Below are 14,637 nucleotides of genomic sequence, written 5' to 3'. Positions count from 1 at the left end.
ATGCATCTCATGTCATCTTATGTTTGTTTCATTTCATACTGACCTGTTGGGGTGAGCCAGAGGTAGGTCTCTCCGCTTTCAGCCACCCTCTCTCCCCATCCCAAATGGCACTCCTCATCCCCATTGCATCCCATTCAAATTCCATGTATCCGATTTCAACACCTGTCCCCTGATATCCCCACAAACAATGAGAGGTCGAAAACTCCACAAACGACTTACATTTTTGCACCCGTGTCAAGTAGTGTACATTTAAAATGTTGGCTAAGTCAGTGTACTCAACATAATCTTTGCAGTGTGTACCTACAGTACTGTATCTTCAGTGCACTCCATTGATTTTTGCATCTCTGGAGTTAATTTTGGACCTCTCATTTGATCTCCCTCAGTGTACCGATGCTTGTCGTGTTTTGTGTGCCCACCCCTGTGACACCCCTATCTGTCTTGTGCTAATAAGCACAAATGTTTTCAAGCTATTTTCAGTTAAGCCGTTCTTGCGTACGTTGTTCTTATTACTGTTGTGTATGTGTGTGTGTTTCCCTACAGTGCCCCGGCAGTGCTCAGAGAGTGAGTTTGCCTGTACTAACGGACGTTGTATTGCTGGAAGGTGGAAGTGTGATGGAGATCATGATTGCGCTGACGGATCTGATGAGGTAACAGAGATGAATCAATTCAGCAGTCCTCCACTTCATATTCATAGGGAACATGGTGTGTGAGCAACGCTCTGTGTGTGTGTGTGTGTATTGTTTTCCTTAGAATGGCTGTGATCTGAAGTGTGACAGCGACCAGTTCCAGTGTAAGAATGGCCATTGTATCCCCATCCGCTGGCGTTGTGATGCTGATGCTGACTGTATGGATGGCAGTGACGAGGAGAAGTGTGGCACCGCTGGTGAGTGTGAGTGTGAGTGTGAGTGCGTGCATGCGTGTGTGTGTGTGTGTGCGCGTGTGCGCGTGTGCATGAGTGTGGGCCGTAAAAGAACTGGGTGTAGGTTCCGTGGGAACAGAATCAGTGATGACTAACTGCCTGTCTTTTGGTTCCCCTCTGTGGTGTTAGCTGGGAGACACTGCCCCCTGGATGAGTTCCAGTGTAACAACACCCTGTGCAAACCTCTGGCCTGGAAGTGTGATGGCGAGGATGACTGTGGAGACAACTCTGACGAGAACCCTGATCAGTGCAGTGAGTACAGTACAACCCCATGTGATATCATATCCAGTCCCCTGGGGCCGTATTACATTTTGATTCATATTATGTCTGTGTACATTAACTCTTTGACTGCCAGCCATGTTCAGAGCGGAGAGCTCCACACTGCCAGACTTTTGGGGCATTTTCGCTGAACTTTGAAGACCCACCAAATATTGACTTTTCGGACTACATAAACATTGAACATATCTACCAAAACTTTAGACTCTCTTCTTTCATCAGAAAAAGAAAGTTTGTTTCTAGCCTCTTCGAGTGTTTAGAAATCGGCCGTAGAACATAGGGTGGTTTCAGCAAAAACACCTGATTTTGACCAATAAACAGAGAAAACGAGCTTTTTCTGCAGAGAAGCAAATTCAAGTAGTCGTACGTAATTCAGTAAACTGTAGTCGTCATCACAAGTTAGAAAATGGGTTTCAAAATGTAAATTACCAACTGCCGCTCCTCCTTGAACAATAGCAACGGAATTCTGTGAAACCTGCACCGCTTACTCCACCGTAACCACCTGGGTGTGATTTTTGACAGTTAAAGTTAGGTGACTTTATTTAAGATGTTGTGAAGTTAGGAAGCTTGTGTAATACACTTTTCCTATCTCAAGTTAGGATAGGCACATTGATTTAGGAACAGTGATCTGTAATGGCTTTTTGGTCCTAATCCTAATTACCATGGTTACCAAACAGTTAAGATAGGATATGCAATTTAGGAAGTTTCTGTAATACGGCCCCAGGGTCCTTAAGCCTGCTCTGACTCTTTCCCTTGTCTCCTCACATCCTGACCCACTCCTCTGCTAGGGATGTTCCAGTGCCCCCCCACCAGGAATTTCCGTTGCCAAAACGACCGTGTGTGCCTGCAGGCGTTTAAACTGTGTGACAGCATCGACAACTGTGGGGACAACTCTGACGAGCTCAACTGCCGTGAGTTCTTCAACGTGTGACCTTTCCTGACTTCTGCTTATCTGTTTTCCACTGTGACTCTCAGGGAGATCATGAAACCTAATTGTGTGTGTGTGTGTGTTTTCACAGAGGCCCCCCCAACCGTGCCCACCTGTGAGAAGGACGAGTTCCTCTGTAACAACAGCCGTTGCATCAGCTCCAACCTGCGCTGCAACTTCTTCAACGACTGCGAGGACTACGGCTCTGATGAGATCAACTGCAAGACAGGTGCTAAGTCCTGACTGATTTACACTAATATCACTGTCCACTGACACATGTGACAGGAGCTGCTGTTAAGTCGGCACGGTCATTTTTCAGTTTTTTACAGATTATGAAAGTGCAGATTGTATTGATTTTCAAATGATGTCATATGTTGAAATCTGAAAATAGTTTAAGAAGATATACTTATGTGAATGTTGGTAGGCCTACACCTCAAACCAAATAGTGGAGAAAATAGCCCTGAATCAAAACAAACACACTGTGTTCCATCGCGCTAGCTGGCTAGCAGCTAAAAACAAAGAACATTTAGTATTTAGTGATCCTAAAACTGCTGTTTGTTATATTGAGTGGGCTCTTCAACACTTAAACTTTCGTAATATGAAAAAAAATATATGCATAAAACGCATAGAAAAAAAGATAATACCAACTCACTTCCGTGACTTCATAGTTCCCGACTTGTTCACACCCCTTTCACCAGCCCCTAAAACATATACTGTACAGTATTTATGGCAATGCAGAGATCTGCACACTTAACAACGTCAGCAATATCTTAACTAACAAATAAATCATGTAGTGAATGTGGACCTGTGTTCTGGTGGGTCCCTGCAGACACCAAGCTGAACGACTGCAGGAGTAACCGGACCTTGTGCGGGGACGGAGACGAGGCTCACTGTGTCACCAACGGGACGGACTCCTTCTGCTCCTGCAAGCCGGGCTTCCAGAAGACGGGACACAACACCTGTGAAGGTACCGACCCAGACGACCTCTGTGTCCCACCGCAGGACCAGCCCACCTGGTTGTCCTCCTATGTTCACTCTTTCTTGTCACATCGTTACAGTAAAGCAGGCCATGCCAAAAAAGAATTGTATTCAACTATGACTTATGGTCGGGTCAGGCCTTCTTTTCACAACCCTCTCTGCTCCCCTTCTCAGATAAGAATGAGTGTAAGCAGTTCGGAGTGTGCTCCCACATCTGCAACAACACCAAGGGCTCCTACAAGTGCAGTTGTCACAAATACTTCACCAGGATCAACGACAACTGCAAGGCAGACAGTAAGGGCCTACTTCTCTAGTACACAGAGATTAGAGACAACCCACAGTTGTTCTACTGTTGTTCTTTAGTCTAATAATAACTACGCCTCTCCCCTGCTCCCTCCTCTCCAGACCTGAACAGTAGCAGACAGATCCTCTATATCGCAGATGATAATGAGATCCGCAGCCTGGACCCTGGCATGCCCAACTGGCGCTACGAGCAGACCTTCCAGGGTGACGCCAACGTGCGCATCGACGCCATGGACCTCCATGTGAAAAGCAACCGCATCTTCTGGACCAACTGGCACACGGGTGGCATCTACTCCTATGAGCTCTCAGGAGCCTCCTCTTCCTCCTCTGGCCCCTCCTCCAACTCCCACCGCAACAGACGCCAGAGTGAGGGCCGTGTCACCAAACTAGAGGTGAAGCCTACACACACACACACACACACACACACACACACAGCTCAGAGAGATCTTCTCTCTGTATACTGTACCCAGCTCATTGTGATGTTCCTAAACCCAATCTTTCCACCGTGACTAGATCCCACTTCAGAAGATGCCCAGAGGTATAGCAGTGGACTGGGTGGCTGGTAACCTGTACTGGACCGACTCTGGTCGAGATGTGATCGAAGTGGCCCAGTTATCAGGCCAGCACCGCAAGACGCTCATCTCAGGCATGATCGACGAGCCATACGCCATCGTAGTAGACCCCCAGAGAGGGTAAGAGGCCAAGGGTGGAGCGCGATGAAGTTCACATGGAATCTTTCTCCTTCTGTTCTTCCGTCCAACTTTTGACTTTGACTTTCTATATGACCAATAGGACTATGTACTGGGCCGATTGGGGGAACCATCCTAAGATTGAGACCGCAGCCATGGACGGCACCCTGAGACAGACACTGGTCCATGAGAACATCCAGTGGCCGACAGGTCTGTGTAGCATTAGCATTATAGCCTAGAGTTATACATGGGTTTATTATACATAGCATTATAGCGTCTTTCTCTTGTGTCTGCGTAAACGACCCATGCCCTATCTCTTTGTAGGTCTCGCGGTGGACTACTTCAACGAGCGTCTCTACTGGGCGGACGCCAAGCTGTCAGTCATCGGCAGCGTGCGTCTCAACGGCTCAGACCCAGTGATTGCGGTCACCAGCCTCAAAAACAGTTGAGTTCCCTCTACTACACTTACCTAAAGGCTTGGGTTTTCTGCCACTGAATTCAGTTCTCAGAACTACGTACTATACAGTTAAAGCAATATTAACAGTGCAAGCTCACTGTCTCTCCTTCCCTCCTTGTTCCCCTCCCTCCCCACTAGACCTCCTCCATCCGTTCAGCATTGACATATTTGAGGACTACATTTATGGGGTCACCTACATCAACAACTTTGTCTTCCGGGTCAACAAGTTTGGCAAAGGCACCATGGAGAACCTGACTACTGGCATCAACCATGCCACAGACATCGTCCTCTACCACCGCTACAAGCAGCCAGACAGTAAGTCTCTGCCCATAGCTCCCTCCCTCTGACCAAATAGCAATGATCTGTCTTTTCTCCATAAAGTGCACTACTTTTAACCACTATTCTCCAGCTAGTGTACTACTTTCGATCAGGACCACGTCAAAAAAAGCTTGTCATAAGGGGAATAGGGTATAATTTTAGATGTAGCCTCTTTTGCAGCACTGCCCTCTGTTGGTTCTGATTGGCTGCTCTCTCTCTCTCTCTGTCAGTGACCAACCCATGTGACAGGAAGAAGTGCGAGTGGCTTTGTCTCCTGAGCCCCAGTGGGCCTGTCTGTACTTGTCCCGACGACCGGGTGGCAGACAATGGCACCTGCGTGGAGAGACCCCCTCCCACACTCTCCCCATTCTGTGAGTACACACACACACACACACACATAGTACAGTATATACACAGTCTGTCTATACAGTCATGTCATTAAACATTGTAAGGTTTATATTAAGAAAGACTGTAACTCTCTCCTGTCCTCTCTGCTGTTCCCAGCCCCTCCCTCAGGGACGTGCAACGTTCAGTGTCAGAATGGCGGGAGCTGCTTCCTCAACGCCCGTATGCAGGCCAAGTGTCGCTGCCAGCCTAGTTACAGCGGGGAGAGGTGTGAGGTCAACCACTGTAGGGACTACTGCAAAAACGGAGGCACCTGCACTGCCTCCCAAACAGGTAAACACACACACACACACACACACACACACACGTACACACACACACACACACGCGTACACACACACACACACACACACACACACACACACACACACAAGTAAGATGAGATATCTTAAATCAAGGCAATATACGCTTGTTTATTGTCTGACGAGATGTTTCTTCTTACCAGGCAGTTTTCTTAGAGTCTTAATTATCGTAATAAGATATGATATTTCTTGTGCCTCTCACATTAATGGTGACCCTGTTTTCCTGGTCCCAGGGGCGCCTACGTGTCGCTGTCTGAAGGGCTTCACAGGGCCCAACTGTAACCTGCACACCTGCCAAGACTACTGCCAGAACGGGGGCAACTGCACCGTCACCCAGGGCAACCAGCCCACCTGCCGCTGCCCTCCAGAGTACCTGGGAGAACAGTGCCAATTCAGTGAGTGTCTGGACTGCATCGGGGCCCTCACCAGGGTCAAAACAAACAAACAAACAAACAGCCAGGCAACAGTGCAACACTGACGCTTTTTAATTCCTAGTCTCAAATACCCTGAGGGGAGGTACAATACTCTGCTGCATAAGTATACTAAATCCCCTCTCTCGTGTCCCCTTCCCTCCTTGTCCACTCTCCTTCCCAGGTAAATGTGAGGATCACTGTGAAAACCAGGGCATGTGTCTGCAGACCAACAATGGTACCAAGCTGTGCCGCTGCCCCCCTCAGTTCCACGGGGAGCACTGTGAGCGAGACAAGTGCCATTACTGCGGGACTGGCAAGTGTGAGACCAAGGCCTCCGGAGAGGTCACATGCAAGTACGTACACACACACATCAGGGTTTCCGTTAGAAAAATTTGCCGTCGGACATCGTGTCCGGGAAGAATTCGATTTACCGGACAAACGTGATATATTCCGGTCATCATATTAAAATATAATTTATTTATTTTTTCCAAAATCATATTTTTTTTCCGTCAAATCTAATATAGCTGTTTGTCGCGGTGATTACTGTTGTGTAGCGGCCTATATATGCCATTTAATGTCTATTTCTCATCCGATACGATTAGATGCGAGCTATATAATAATATAACATGATTTGACGCATGCGCGCTATGCCATGCGTCAAATCCAGCGCTGAACGGGTCCAGCGCTGAACGGGCGCCTCACTGGGAACTGAACAGACAGCATCGATCAATGAACGGACTCCACATTACGTTAACTGAAGTTTGTTAAATTGTTTGGGATTAATGTGAGTTTTCTATTTCTCTTTCCAGTTTTACCCTTTTTTTTTATTTTTATCAATAAAACAACGTCATTTCTATAACCAGGGGGGTGTTCCATCGACGTCGCTGGAGGAAAGTCTGGGCTTGTTTTGACAAGTCTCGCGAGATCTATCAAGATATGCCTGGATCTTTTTAAGAGTCTCGCGGGACTTGGCGAAGTAGGCCTAGGTTTTCCTTTGGCGACGTTGATAGAACACCCCCCAGGTCTCGCTGGTTGGGAAGGCATTTCGTTTAGCTGCCTGTCAAATCATACTTAGGGGATAGCCCTGTAAGCTCATACGGGTCTGTATGTCGTCCTGAAAACCGGCTGTTAGATCATATCGCTGAAGTTTGTCTCCATCTTAGTGTAAATGTTGTCCGTTTCGTTTGTTATCCTTGTTATTGTGCGATAAAGTTAAGGCTTTCCGCTTCGGGCCACCATTTTCAGCTGGGCACCGGACACATACACACTCGTGCACGCGCGGCACTGCCCGAGAGAGAAGGACCCGCCCCCTTTGGTTAGCCTATAGGCTGGCTGGAGGGGGCGGGTCCTTCTCTCTCGGGCAGTGTTGTGTGTGTGTGTTTGGTGCTCAGCTGAGAATGGTGGCCCAAAGCCAATTTGAATACAAAATGTGAACTTTAGCAAATTGTATTCAAATTGTGCTTAGAGGGAATTATTTTCACCGGACATTTTGTCCGACGTGTTTTCAATTTGTCGGACTTCGACAAATTTTACCGGACAAAGTCCGGGAATTACCGGTTAACGGAAACCCTGACACACATACACACACACACACACACTATTCTTTTTGTGTTATCCCAGTAGAATAAAATGGTGTAGGCTACTGCAGGTTGTTAATTGACCCTTTGCCCTTGTCTTTGTGTTACTTGTCCATGTGCAGATGTCCCAATGGGCAGTCCCAGCCCAGCTGCTACACGTGTCTGGACTTCTGCCTCAAAGGACTCTGCTCTATCGACCCACGCTTGTTACTGCCCCAGTGCAAGTAAGAGAATGGCCCATACTACACCCATCCACTCTCTCTCTCTCTCTCTCTCTCTCTCTCTCTCTCTCTCTTTCTCTCACACACACACACACTTTGTGAGTCTCTAAAATCTGTCTGTGTTTAGGTGTCCTGTGGGATGGATGGGATATCGGTGTGAGGTTGTTACCTCTCCTGTGGTGTCCAATGAGTCCACTGGAAGTAAGTAAATATATTTAATGTATAACCTCTTGATAGTGTCAATATAACACTATCAAGCTATGTTTCCCCCTGCTTGTGTGACCTAATTGGTTGATGTGTTGCTCTGTCTGCAGGTTCTGCTTCTGTCGTCATCCCAGTGCTTCTGCTGTTGTTATTGGCGCTGCTGGTCGTTGGCGCCATCTTGTGGTACAAGAGGAGAATGCGTGGGTGAGTAGGCCACTGTGTTACTGGTTTGAGACTAGGTCCCTCTAACTCGGACTAACTTCAATCTCCTTCAGTCTTTCATTTCTCCCACCATCTTACTTTATCTCTCTTTTTCTCTTTCTCTCCTGTGGATAACCACTTCTTTCCTGTCCTCCAGGTCTCAGTGGTCAGGCAAATCTCACTCCCGACACTCGCGGTAACTTAACAGGGTCATATATCCTTCACCTGTCCCCCTGTTGTCGCCTGCCCCCCCCCCCCCCCCCCCTGTTCTATTGAGTGACCATGCTGTTTGTTGGTCCAGTCATCCATTTTACTGGTCTCTCTGTAGAGACCGTGTCTTCCTGTCCCTGCCTGCCCACTCTTGTTCAGGGCAGCAGGGGTCTACCGCACAGGAACGCAGGGGTCTATTGACCAGATCTGATCGATCTGATTGACCCCTCCCCTCATCCATACCTGTCCCCGTCTACGTGTATAAATAGCTTATCTTTGTACCTACAGTACACAGTACGTCTGAGCCTGCAATGTAACAGTCCAGTATTTGCAGTGTGAAAATCCAGCATTCACCAAGATAGACTCCTCCTCGTCACACTGCAGTATATGCTAGAGGTCATTTGTATTGCCAACCTCCTGTTGTTCTGTGTTGTCATCTGTATGTAGCTGGTTCTGTGTGATGGATTGGTGTATGCTGGATTTTTTTCTCTACTGTCAGCGGCTTGAATCCAGGCTTCTTCAGTACAGCACTGTACTGTGTGAGTGTGCGCTCCTGTGTTGTGCCCATGTGGATGCTAGGGTTGTGTGTGATGTTGAAATGACACTAACTCACTGTGTATGTGTATGTTGACAGTGCTAAAGGATTCCAGCACCACAGGATGACGAATGGGGCTATGAACGTGGAGATTGGAAACCCAGCGTATAAGATCTACGAAGGGGAGCCTGATGACGATGCAGGAGAGCTCCTGGAGTCAGACTTTGCACTGGACCCAGACAAGGTACACACACCTTCAAAACTCATACACACACTAACTAGCAGTCCTGACCATCTCATAGGGATACAACTATCTGTAAAGATAAGGAAACACGAAGTAAGTTCAAGTAGGCAAAAATATTCGTACACATAATATCAGACCTGGGAACAACCTTTTTGCTGTGAAGCCCAGGTTGTGAGTGTTGGAACAGCCCTGGTGTGCCCTTTGCCAAACCGTTGTCTTGTCCCTGCTGCAGCCCACCAACTTCACCAACCCCGTGTACGCCACCCTGTACATGGGAGCCCACAACAGCCGCAACTCTCTGGCCAGCACGGACGAGAAGAAGGAGCTGCTCTCACAGGGAGGGGACGAGGACATGAGTGACCCGCTGGCATAGAGCCTGACTGAACCCAGCTCAGCCCAGCCCAGCCCAGCGCTGCACCATAAACTTTCATCTTATGCCTTTACCAATCGAAAGAAAAGCAACAACAACAAAAAAGCGAGAACACTGTATAAAATGTATAAAATGAAGGACTACTTTTGTATGTGATTGCAGTATTATATTTTGTTCTTTGAAAAAATTCCTCTGGTCAGAAAAAGGAACCATTTTATAGACAATTACTCACTCAACTTCTTTTTAGTTTTTGCTCACTCACCTCCTTGCTACTCTCCCTCACCCCTTCATCCATATAGCCACTACCTCTGTGCAAATGTAAAGGTTAGACGAAAAAACTAATGACAGTGGAACAATTTTAATTTTTTATTTTTGTATGAATTGTATAGGGGAAAAAAAACATTGTTCCATCTCAGAAAATTGCCAGGTGTTTGTTGTTTGTGAAAGAGATGGAGCGGTGAGGTGAGAGGTCAAGTTCAAGGCTCAGCTCTGAATACTATAGATGCTGGTTTTGGTTGGTGTCACTTTTATTTGTACGTGTTCTCTACTGCTGGAGATGTAGTGAAACCAAGGCTGGTAGGCCTGATGACAGTGGTGTAACTTACTGCACATGTACACATAGATACGTATGTCAGCATCACAGATACGTATGTCCATTCTGTTGTTTCTGAGAACTATGTTCTAAATGATTGTCTTTTCCTCCTTGCACAGACTAAAGTTATATATATTTACATATATATATATACATATATCAACCTATTAACAAAGTGTCTTGAAAATGTACCCAGGAAAACAAACATCAGTAACAAATAGCAGTCTGTACTTGTTTTATCACATTTTTTTGTCTATGTATAAATTACATGTTAAATGTCAGAAATTAACGAGTTAATGGAGTTGGATGAAGATGATTGTAATGAAGCCGACATTCCAGGATGAAGAGTCTGGGATGGAGAGTCTGTGGCCTTGGTGTAACAGAAGATGTTTTTGGGAGGCCATTAGAGGGATCAGGATTCTCTCAGTAACTGTTCTACGAGGCTGTTGGGAGATTTGCCACCAGGCAAGCCTCTGTGAATGCCTGACATGGCTTAAAAAACATCTATGACAAAACTATAAACTGAGAATATAGCATCTAGCTTTTGTCCTTTTGTCTGTGATTGTAAATGTAATTTCAGGAGAGGCCAGAACGCCGGATAATGGTACTTCTGTGGGAATTTCAACATTGTGTGTGTTTTTTTATGTATGTAATTACATGTATGCTCTATGTAAGTGCATTCCTCAGAGGGCAGACTGTTAGCCTCCAGATTAGCATTCCCCTGTTAATTTCCTCTGCCTTGCTGCTAACGCTAGCTATCTGTCTGTCTGCCTGGTCCAGTCTCAGTCTGTCAGTCTCAAACGGCTGTTGACTATGCTGCTTCTAATGGAGGTTATCAGCCATATCTGTCATATTACATTGCATGGTACTCACACACACAAACAAACCTTATAGCAAATGCTCTGGCTTAATCAATCACTTGTTAACAGTATTCATTAATTTGTTTTGAAATGTCTGCTCTGTTACATTTTTATTGGAACCATGTAAATTAGTACAATCATTTTAATTTTGAAAAATGCTTTGGCAAAAACCCCACATGGATTTTTGTAGCTCTGTTTGGTTTGTTATGATTTTATTTCTTTTTGATATAAAGAATTAAATGGATTTTTATAGTAGAACTGCATGGTGGCTCTGACCTTCATTTGAAGAGAGAAAAGATATAAGATTCTTTTTTTTTCACGTACAAACATCAGAACATAACAGATAATGTTATAATAAAAAAATAAAAAAAAGTGTACAGAAAATATAATTGGTTTCTGCTTCATCTTCACATTTACATGAAAGTAGCAGGGAGAGCCATCATTGTGCTTCTGTCCCAATTTCTCCCTGTATTCCCACTGGTAAAATACCAAGCCTGCAGTCTTTACTCGAGTCACATTCTGAATTTGTTTATTAAGAGGGAAGAGTAGTTGCCTTTTAGACAACATACATCAATTATGGGGCACTATTTCACCCTTTTCCCAAGAAAGTACAAGTCTTCTATTCATTGATTTGCATGAAATGTACATTAATATAGAAATGTCTACTGTAAGAGTAGTGTCTTATACAACATTAAGGCAATGTAAGTAGTGTAATATGGGCTGACACTTTTCTAGAAATGGCATATTGAAACACATGATTGTAAGTCTCAAAGTACACAAGCATTTTTGCTTGCTCGATGGCTATGAAGGGGGAAATGGTTCATTTGCAATGATGCAATACATAGAAATGCAAGTAAGCAAAACATAACATTTTGGGACCTCCTGACACAACGGCCAGTTCAGATCATCTTCATAAGTTCCTGTCACTTCCTTCCACTTTCAAGTGTCCGCAACAGCAAGACTGAAAGCATTGTCAGTTATATAACATTCAGAACAACCTTACTGTTGCCTTCAACTTCTAACTGAACAAGTTAAAAGAGAATCCCTATGGCATCGTGTCAGTGGTTTCAATTGAGTGTTGGTCATGCAGTAAAGAGGTAATTGAGAGCCCTTTAGGAAAGCAGTAGTTAAATTGGAGATGAGCTGCAATTTTGAGTTGTAAATGATTAAAGCTTGGATTTTGATTTCAAACAATTGCATATTCATTTTACAGTATTTGAAGGTAATGTTACAGTATAATACAATAGAAAATACAATCTTTAACGAAAAGACTTAAAAGATACAAATTATGGCTGAGTCACAAAAAATAATACTGTCTAAACAAAAGGCACTTCTTTAGCAAAAAATAAGGAAGACGAAAGGAAGTTTGGTTTGGCTAGCTTGTCCCAAAAGGCTCCGGACCAAAAGTCTTGTCCTTTAATAATCTTTTGTAATCTGTGGAGAGAGGTCTTGTGATGGCAACCACGGTCTCTTTGAAGAGGAAATCCCCGTAACATGTGCTGTCATCTGCCTTCCAGTCTCAATCATGCTTGGATTGCACAATCTGAGGAAATCCATGTTAGTGGAAATAAGATCCACCTTGGCAGGCACTTGTGGGTCCACGCAATGTCCTTCCTGCCTGCGTGAGCCACTACCAGCACTCAGCTCAACTCTCCCTGTTTGCTCTGCACCCAATCCTGTCCTATTCCCCATGCCTGTGTGTGTGCGTGTGTTTGCAGAGAGAGAGGGGGAGTAGCCCACCTGATGTCTGTACTTTTACAATTATACCTGCGCTTGAGAGTGTCTATAAAGGATCTCCATAAATAAATAAATACCCCTGTAAAACAAGGGCCATTGGCTCTGTCCTGTCCCCCTTTCAGTCTTTGTGATCTGCAGGGAGATGCAGCCTCAGGGGTGGGTGGGACCACCGGGACACAAGGAGGGGGTTATAATGGGGGAAGGAGGTTTAAGTGAGGAACGAGTGGTTTAGGGTCTCTTCCAGCCGCTCCGGATCAGCGCATCGGCTCGCAGGAAAGGCTGGTTTCGGAGATCTGTGAGTGGGTAATGAAGAGAGGGGTGAGACAAGGGACCTGTCATGTTAACTGGGAGGTCAATGGCATCATGCTCCGGTTTGGGGTCAATTAGAGATTCTTGACCCCAATTGGTGATTCTCAAGTCTATAACTAAGCCAAAATGATGTAAAAGGGGTACCAATTCAATATACTGTATCTGTTCACCAATCAGAGAATGATGCCTTCCCATTGCCTTGCATTTCAACTTAAACTATGACTGAGGAGCATGAACGAAACAATGAAATGCAAGGCTATGGGGGTGTAGTTAAGCAAACCACGAAAACCAATAATGTAGGTAACAAAACAAGAATCAATAGTTGTAATATCACAGTTACAGTTATGGCAGTCAACAAGCTCTTAGAGATGCTATGCGAGAGAGGAGCGCTAGGTTCATTCAGCCTGTTGCTCTAAAATGTCTTCTTACTTGAAATTGTTATTTATACATTATGTTTACTTGTCTAATTGTGTATGTCTGGGTATCGGCAGAGGCCTCTATCGAGCTTGTTGACTAAGGAGCTGCTCAGCACACTGCAAACCTCAGTTAGCAGAGACACAACATGGCGGAGACATTGGACAGGTGAGTGGTGGATGAACACTGGACAACATGCAACACATACAAGGGAGGTGATGATGAAGGGATCTGAGGGGCTGAACTGTAGATGATCAACCTGCGTTCTATCGCTTCCATGAGGGTAAGAGTAGGTGGGAAAGAAAAGGACCTGATATTTGGACTTTTGGGAAGGGAGGAGCATGGACTATTCAAAATGCTGAGGGCGTAACTGGCCATACAATATTTCATAGCAATAGCAACGTAAGCTTTATGTTCCACTGTCTGACTGCTGTACAGTAAAGCATGTTTGACTGTTGTAATATAAAGCATCCTGCTTGCATCTCAAGCTCTGGCTGAAGCAGCTGACGTCACTGTAGCTAGCAGCACACAGGGGGGCCAAGCAGGCCAGGCTTCAGGCTACCTTCCTTACCCTCGGTTTAGGAGTGGAATAAATACTGTCATTAATCTTCTGTTCAGCTGGAGGGGGCAGAATAAACAGTGATGATTGAGGGGAAGGAGGTTACAGTGCAATGTTAGAGGGAACCCAAACCAACCACATTAGTTTCATGGAACAAGGCATCGTTAACAAGACCATTTTTTAGCCAAACCTCTTTATGCTTACAGATAATAAGGCACATCTAACAACGCTTTCTAAGTTCATGCCATGCTAGATGCACTTGATTATATACAGCCATCTGTATACTGTACTTGTTGTATAGTATAGTGCATGTAATGCAAAATATTTGTGTAGTCACATTTAATCAGGAGCCTTTAATACGACTGATGATATCAGTCTCAGTATTGCAAAGAGGTTTGGCTGACTGCTATCCTGAGACACCAGGTAGAAGTCTGTTGAGGTAAAACACAACACTTGGCCACAGACAGCATAATATGTTATTATGTTATATTATGTTAGTAAGGACAAGGGAGGGAGTGGTCTTAGGGGGTGACGGGGTCATGCCACATGCAGTTTTCTGTGTGGGGGGGTGGGGGGGGGTGGGTACGATAGACACCTGGACAACCTTGGCATTAGG

General features: G+C 45.3%; 1 protein-coding gene across 1 annotated transcript in view; it reads left to right on the top strand.

Annotated features, from left to right (window-relative positions):
* lrp1ab (low density lipoprotein receptor-related protein 1Ab) overlaps positions 1 to 12,679 on the top strand; it is an 89,276-nt gene extending 76,597 nt beyond the window's left edge. The window contains exons 69-89 of the mRNA XM_080533896.1: positions 541 to 647; positions 751 to 883; positions 1,049 to 1,171; positions 1,984 to 2,106; positions 2,215 to 2,352; positions 2,953 to 3,090; positions 3,276 to 3,395; positions 3,507 to 3,796; positions 3,918 to 4,096; positions 4,197 to 4,303; positions 4,418 to 4,537; positions 4,689 to 4,865; positions 5,099 to 5,239; positions 5,373 to 5,546; positions 5,809 to 5,970; positions 6,170 to 6,341; positions 7,688 to 7,789; positions 7,914 to 7,987; positions 8,101 to 8,194; positions 9,036 to 9,180; positions 9,413 to 12,679. Of these exons, the coding sequence (XP_080390022.1) occupies positions 541 to 647; positions 751 to 883; positions 1,049 to 1,171; positions 1,984 to 2,106; positions 2,215 to 2,352; positions 2,953 to 3,090; positions 3,276 to 3,395; positions 3,507 to 3,796; positions 3,918 to 4,096; positions 4,197 to 4,303; positions 4,418 to 4,537; positions 4,689 to 4,865; positions 5,099 to 5,239; positions 5,373 to 5,546; positions 5,809 to 5,970; positions 6,170 to 6,341; positions 7,688 to 7,789; positions 7,914 to 7,987; positions 8,101 to 8,194; positions 9,036 to 9,180; positions 9,413 to 9,553 (2,960 nt within the window). The 3' untranslated portion in view covers positions 9,554 to 12,679. The remainder of the gene's footprint in view (positions 1 to 540; positions 648 to 750; positions 884 to 1,048; positions 1,172 to 1,983; positions 2,107 to 2,214; positions 2,353 to 2,952; positions 3,091 to 3,275; positions 3,396 to 3,506; positions 3,797 to 3,917; positions 4,097 to 4,196; positions 4,304 to 4,417; positions 4,538 to 4,688; positions 4,866 to 5,098; positions 5,240 to 5,372; positions 5,547 to 5,808; positions 5,971 to 6,169; positions 6,342 to 7,687; positions 7,790 to 7,913; positions 7,988 to 8,100; positions 8,195 to 9,035; positions 9,181 to 9,412) is intronic.
* The last annotated feature ends 1,958 nt before the right edge of the window (positions 12,680 to 14,637 follow it).

Source organism: Nansenia antarctica, assembly GCF_963989245.1.
Source record: "Nansenia antarctica genome assembly, chromosome: 6".
In the NCBI taxonomy this organism is placed as follows: domain Eukaryota; kingdom Metazoa; phylum Chordata; class Actinopteri; order Argentiniformes; family Microstomatidae; genus Nansenia; species Nansenia antarctica.
The sequence above is the reverse complement of the archived record's forward strand: the minus strand, read 5'-3'. Positions and strand labels throughout refer to the sequence as shown.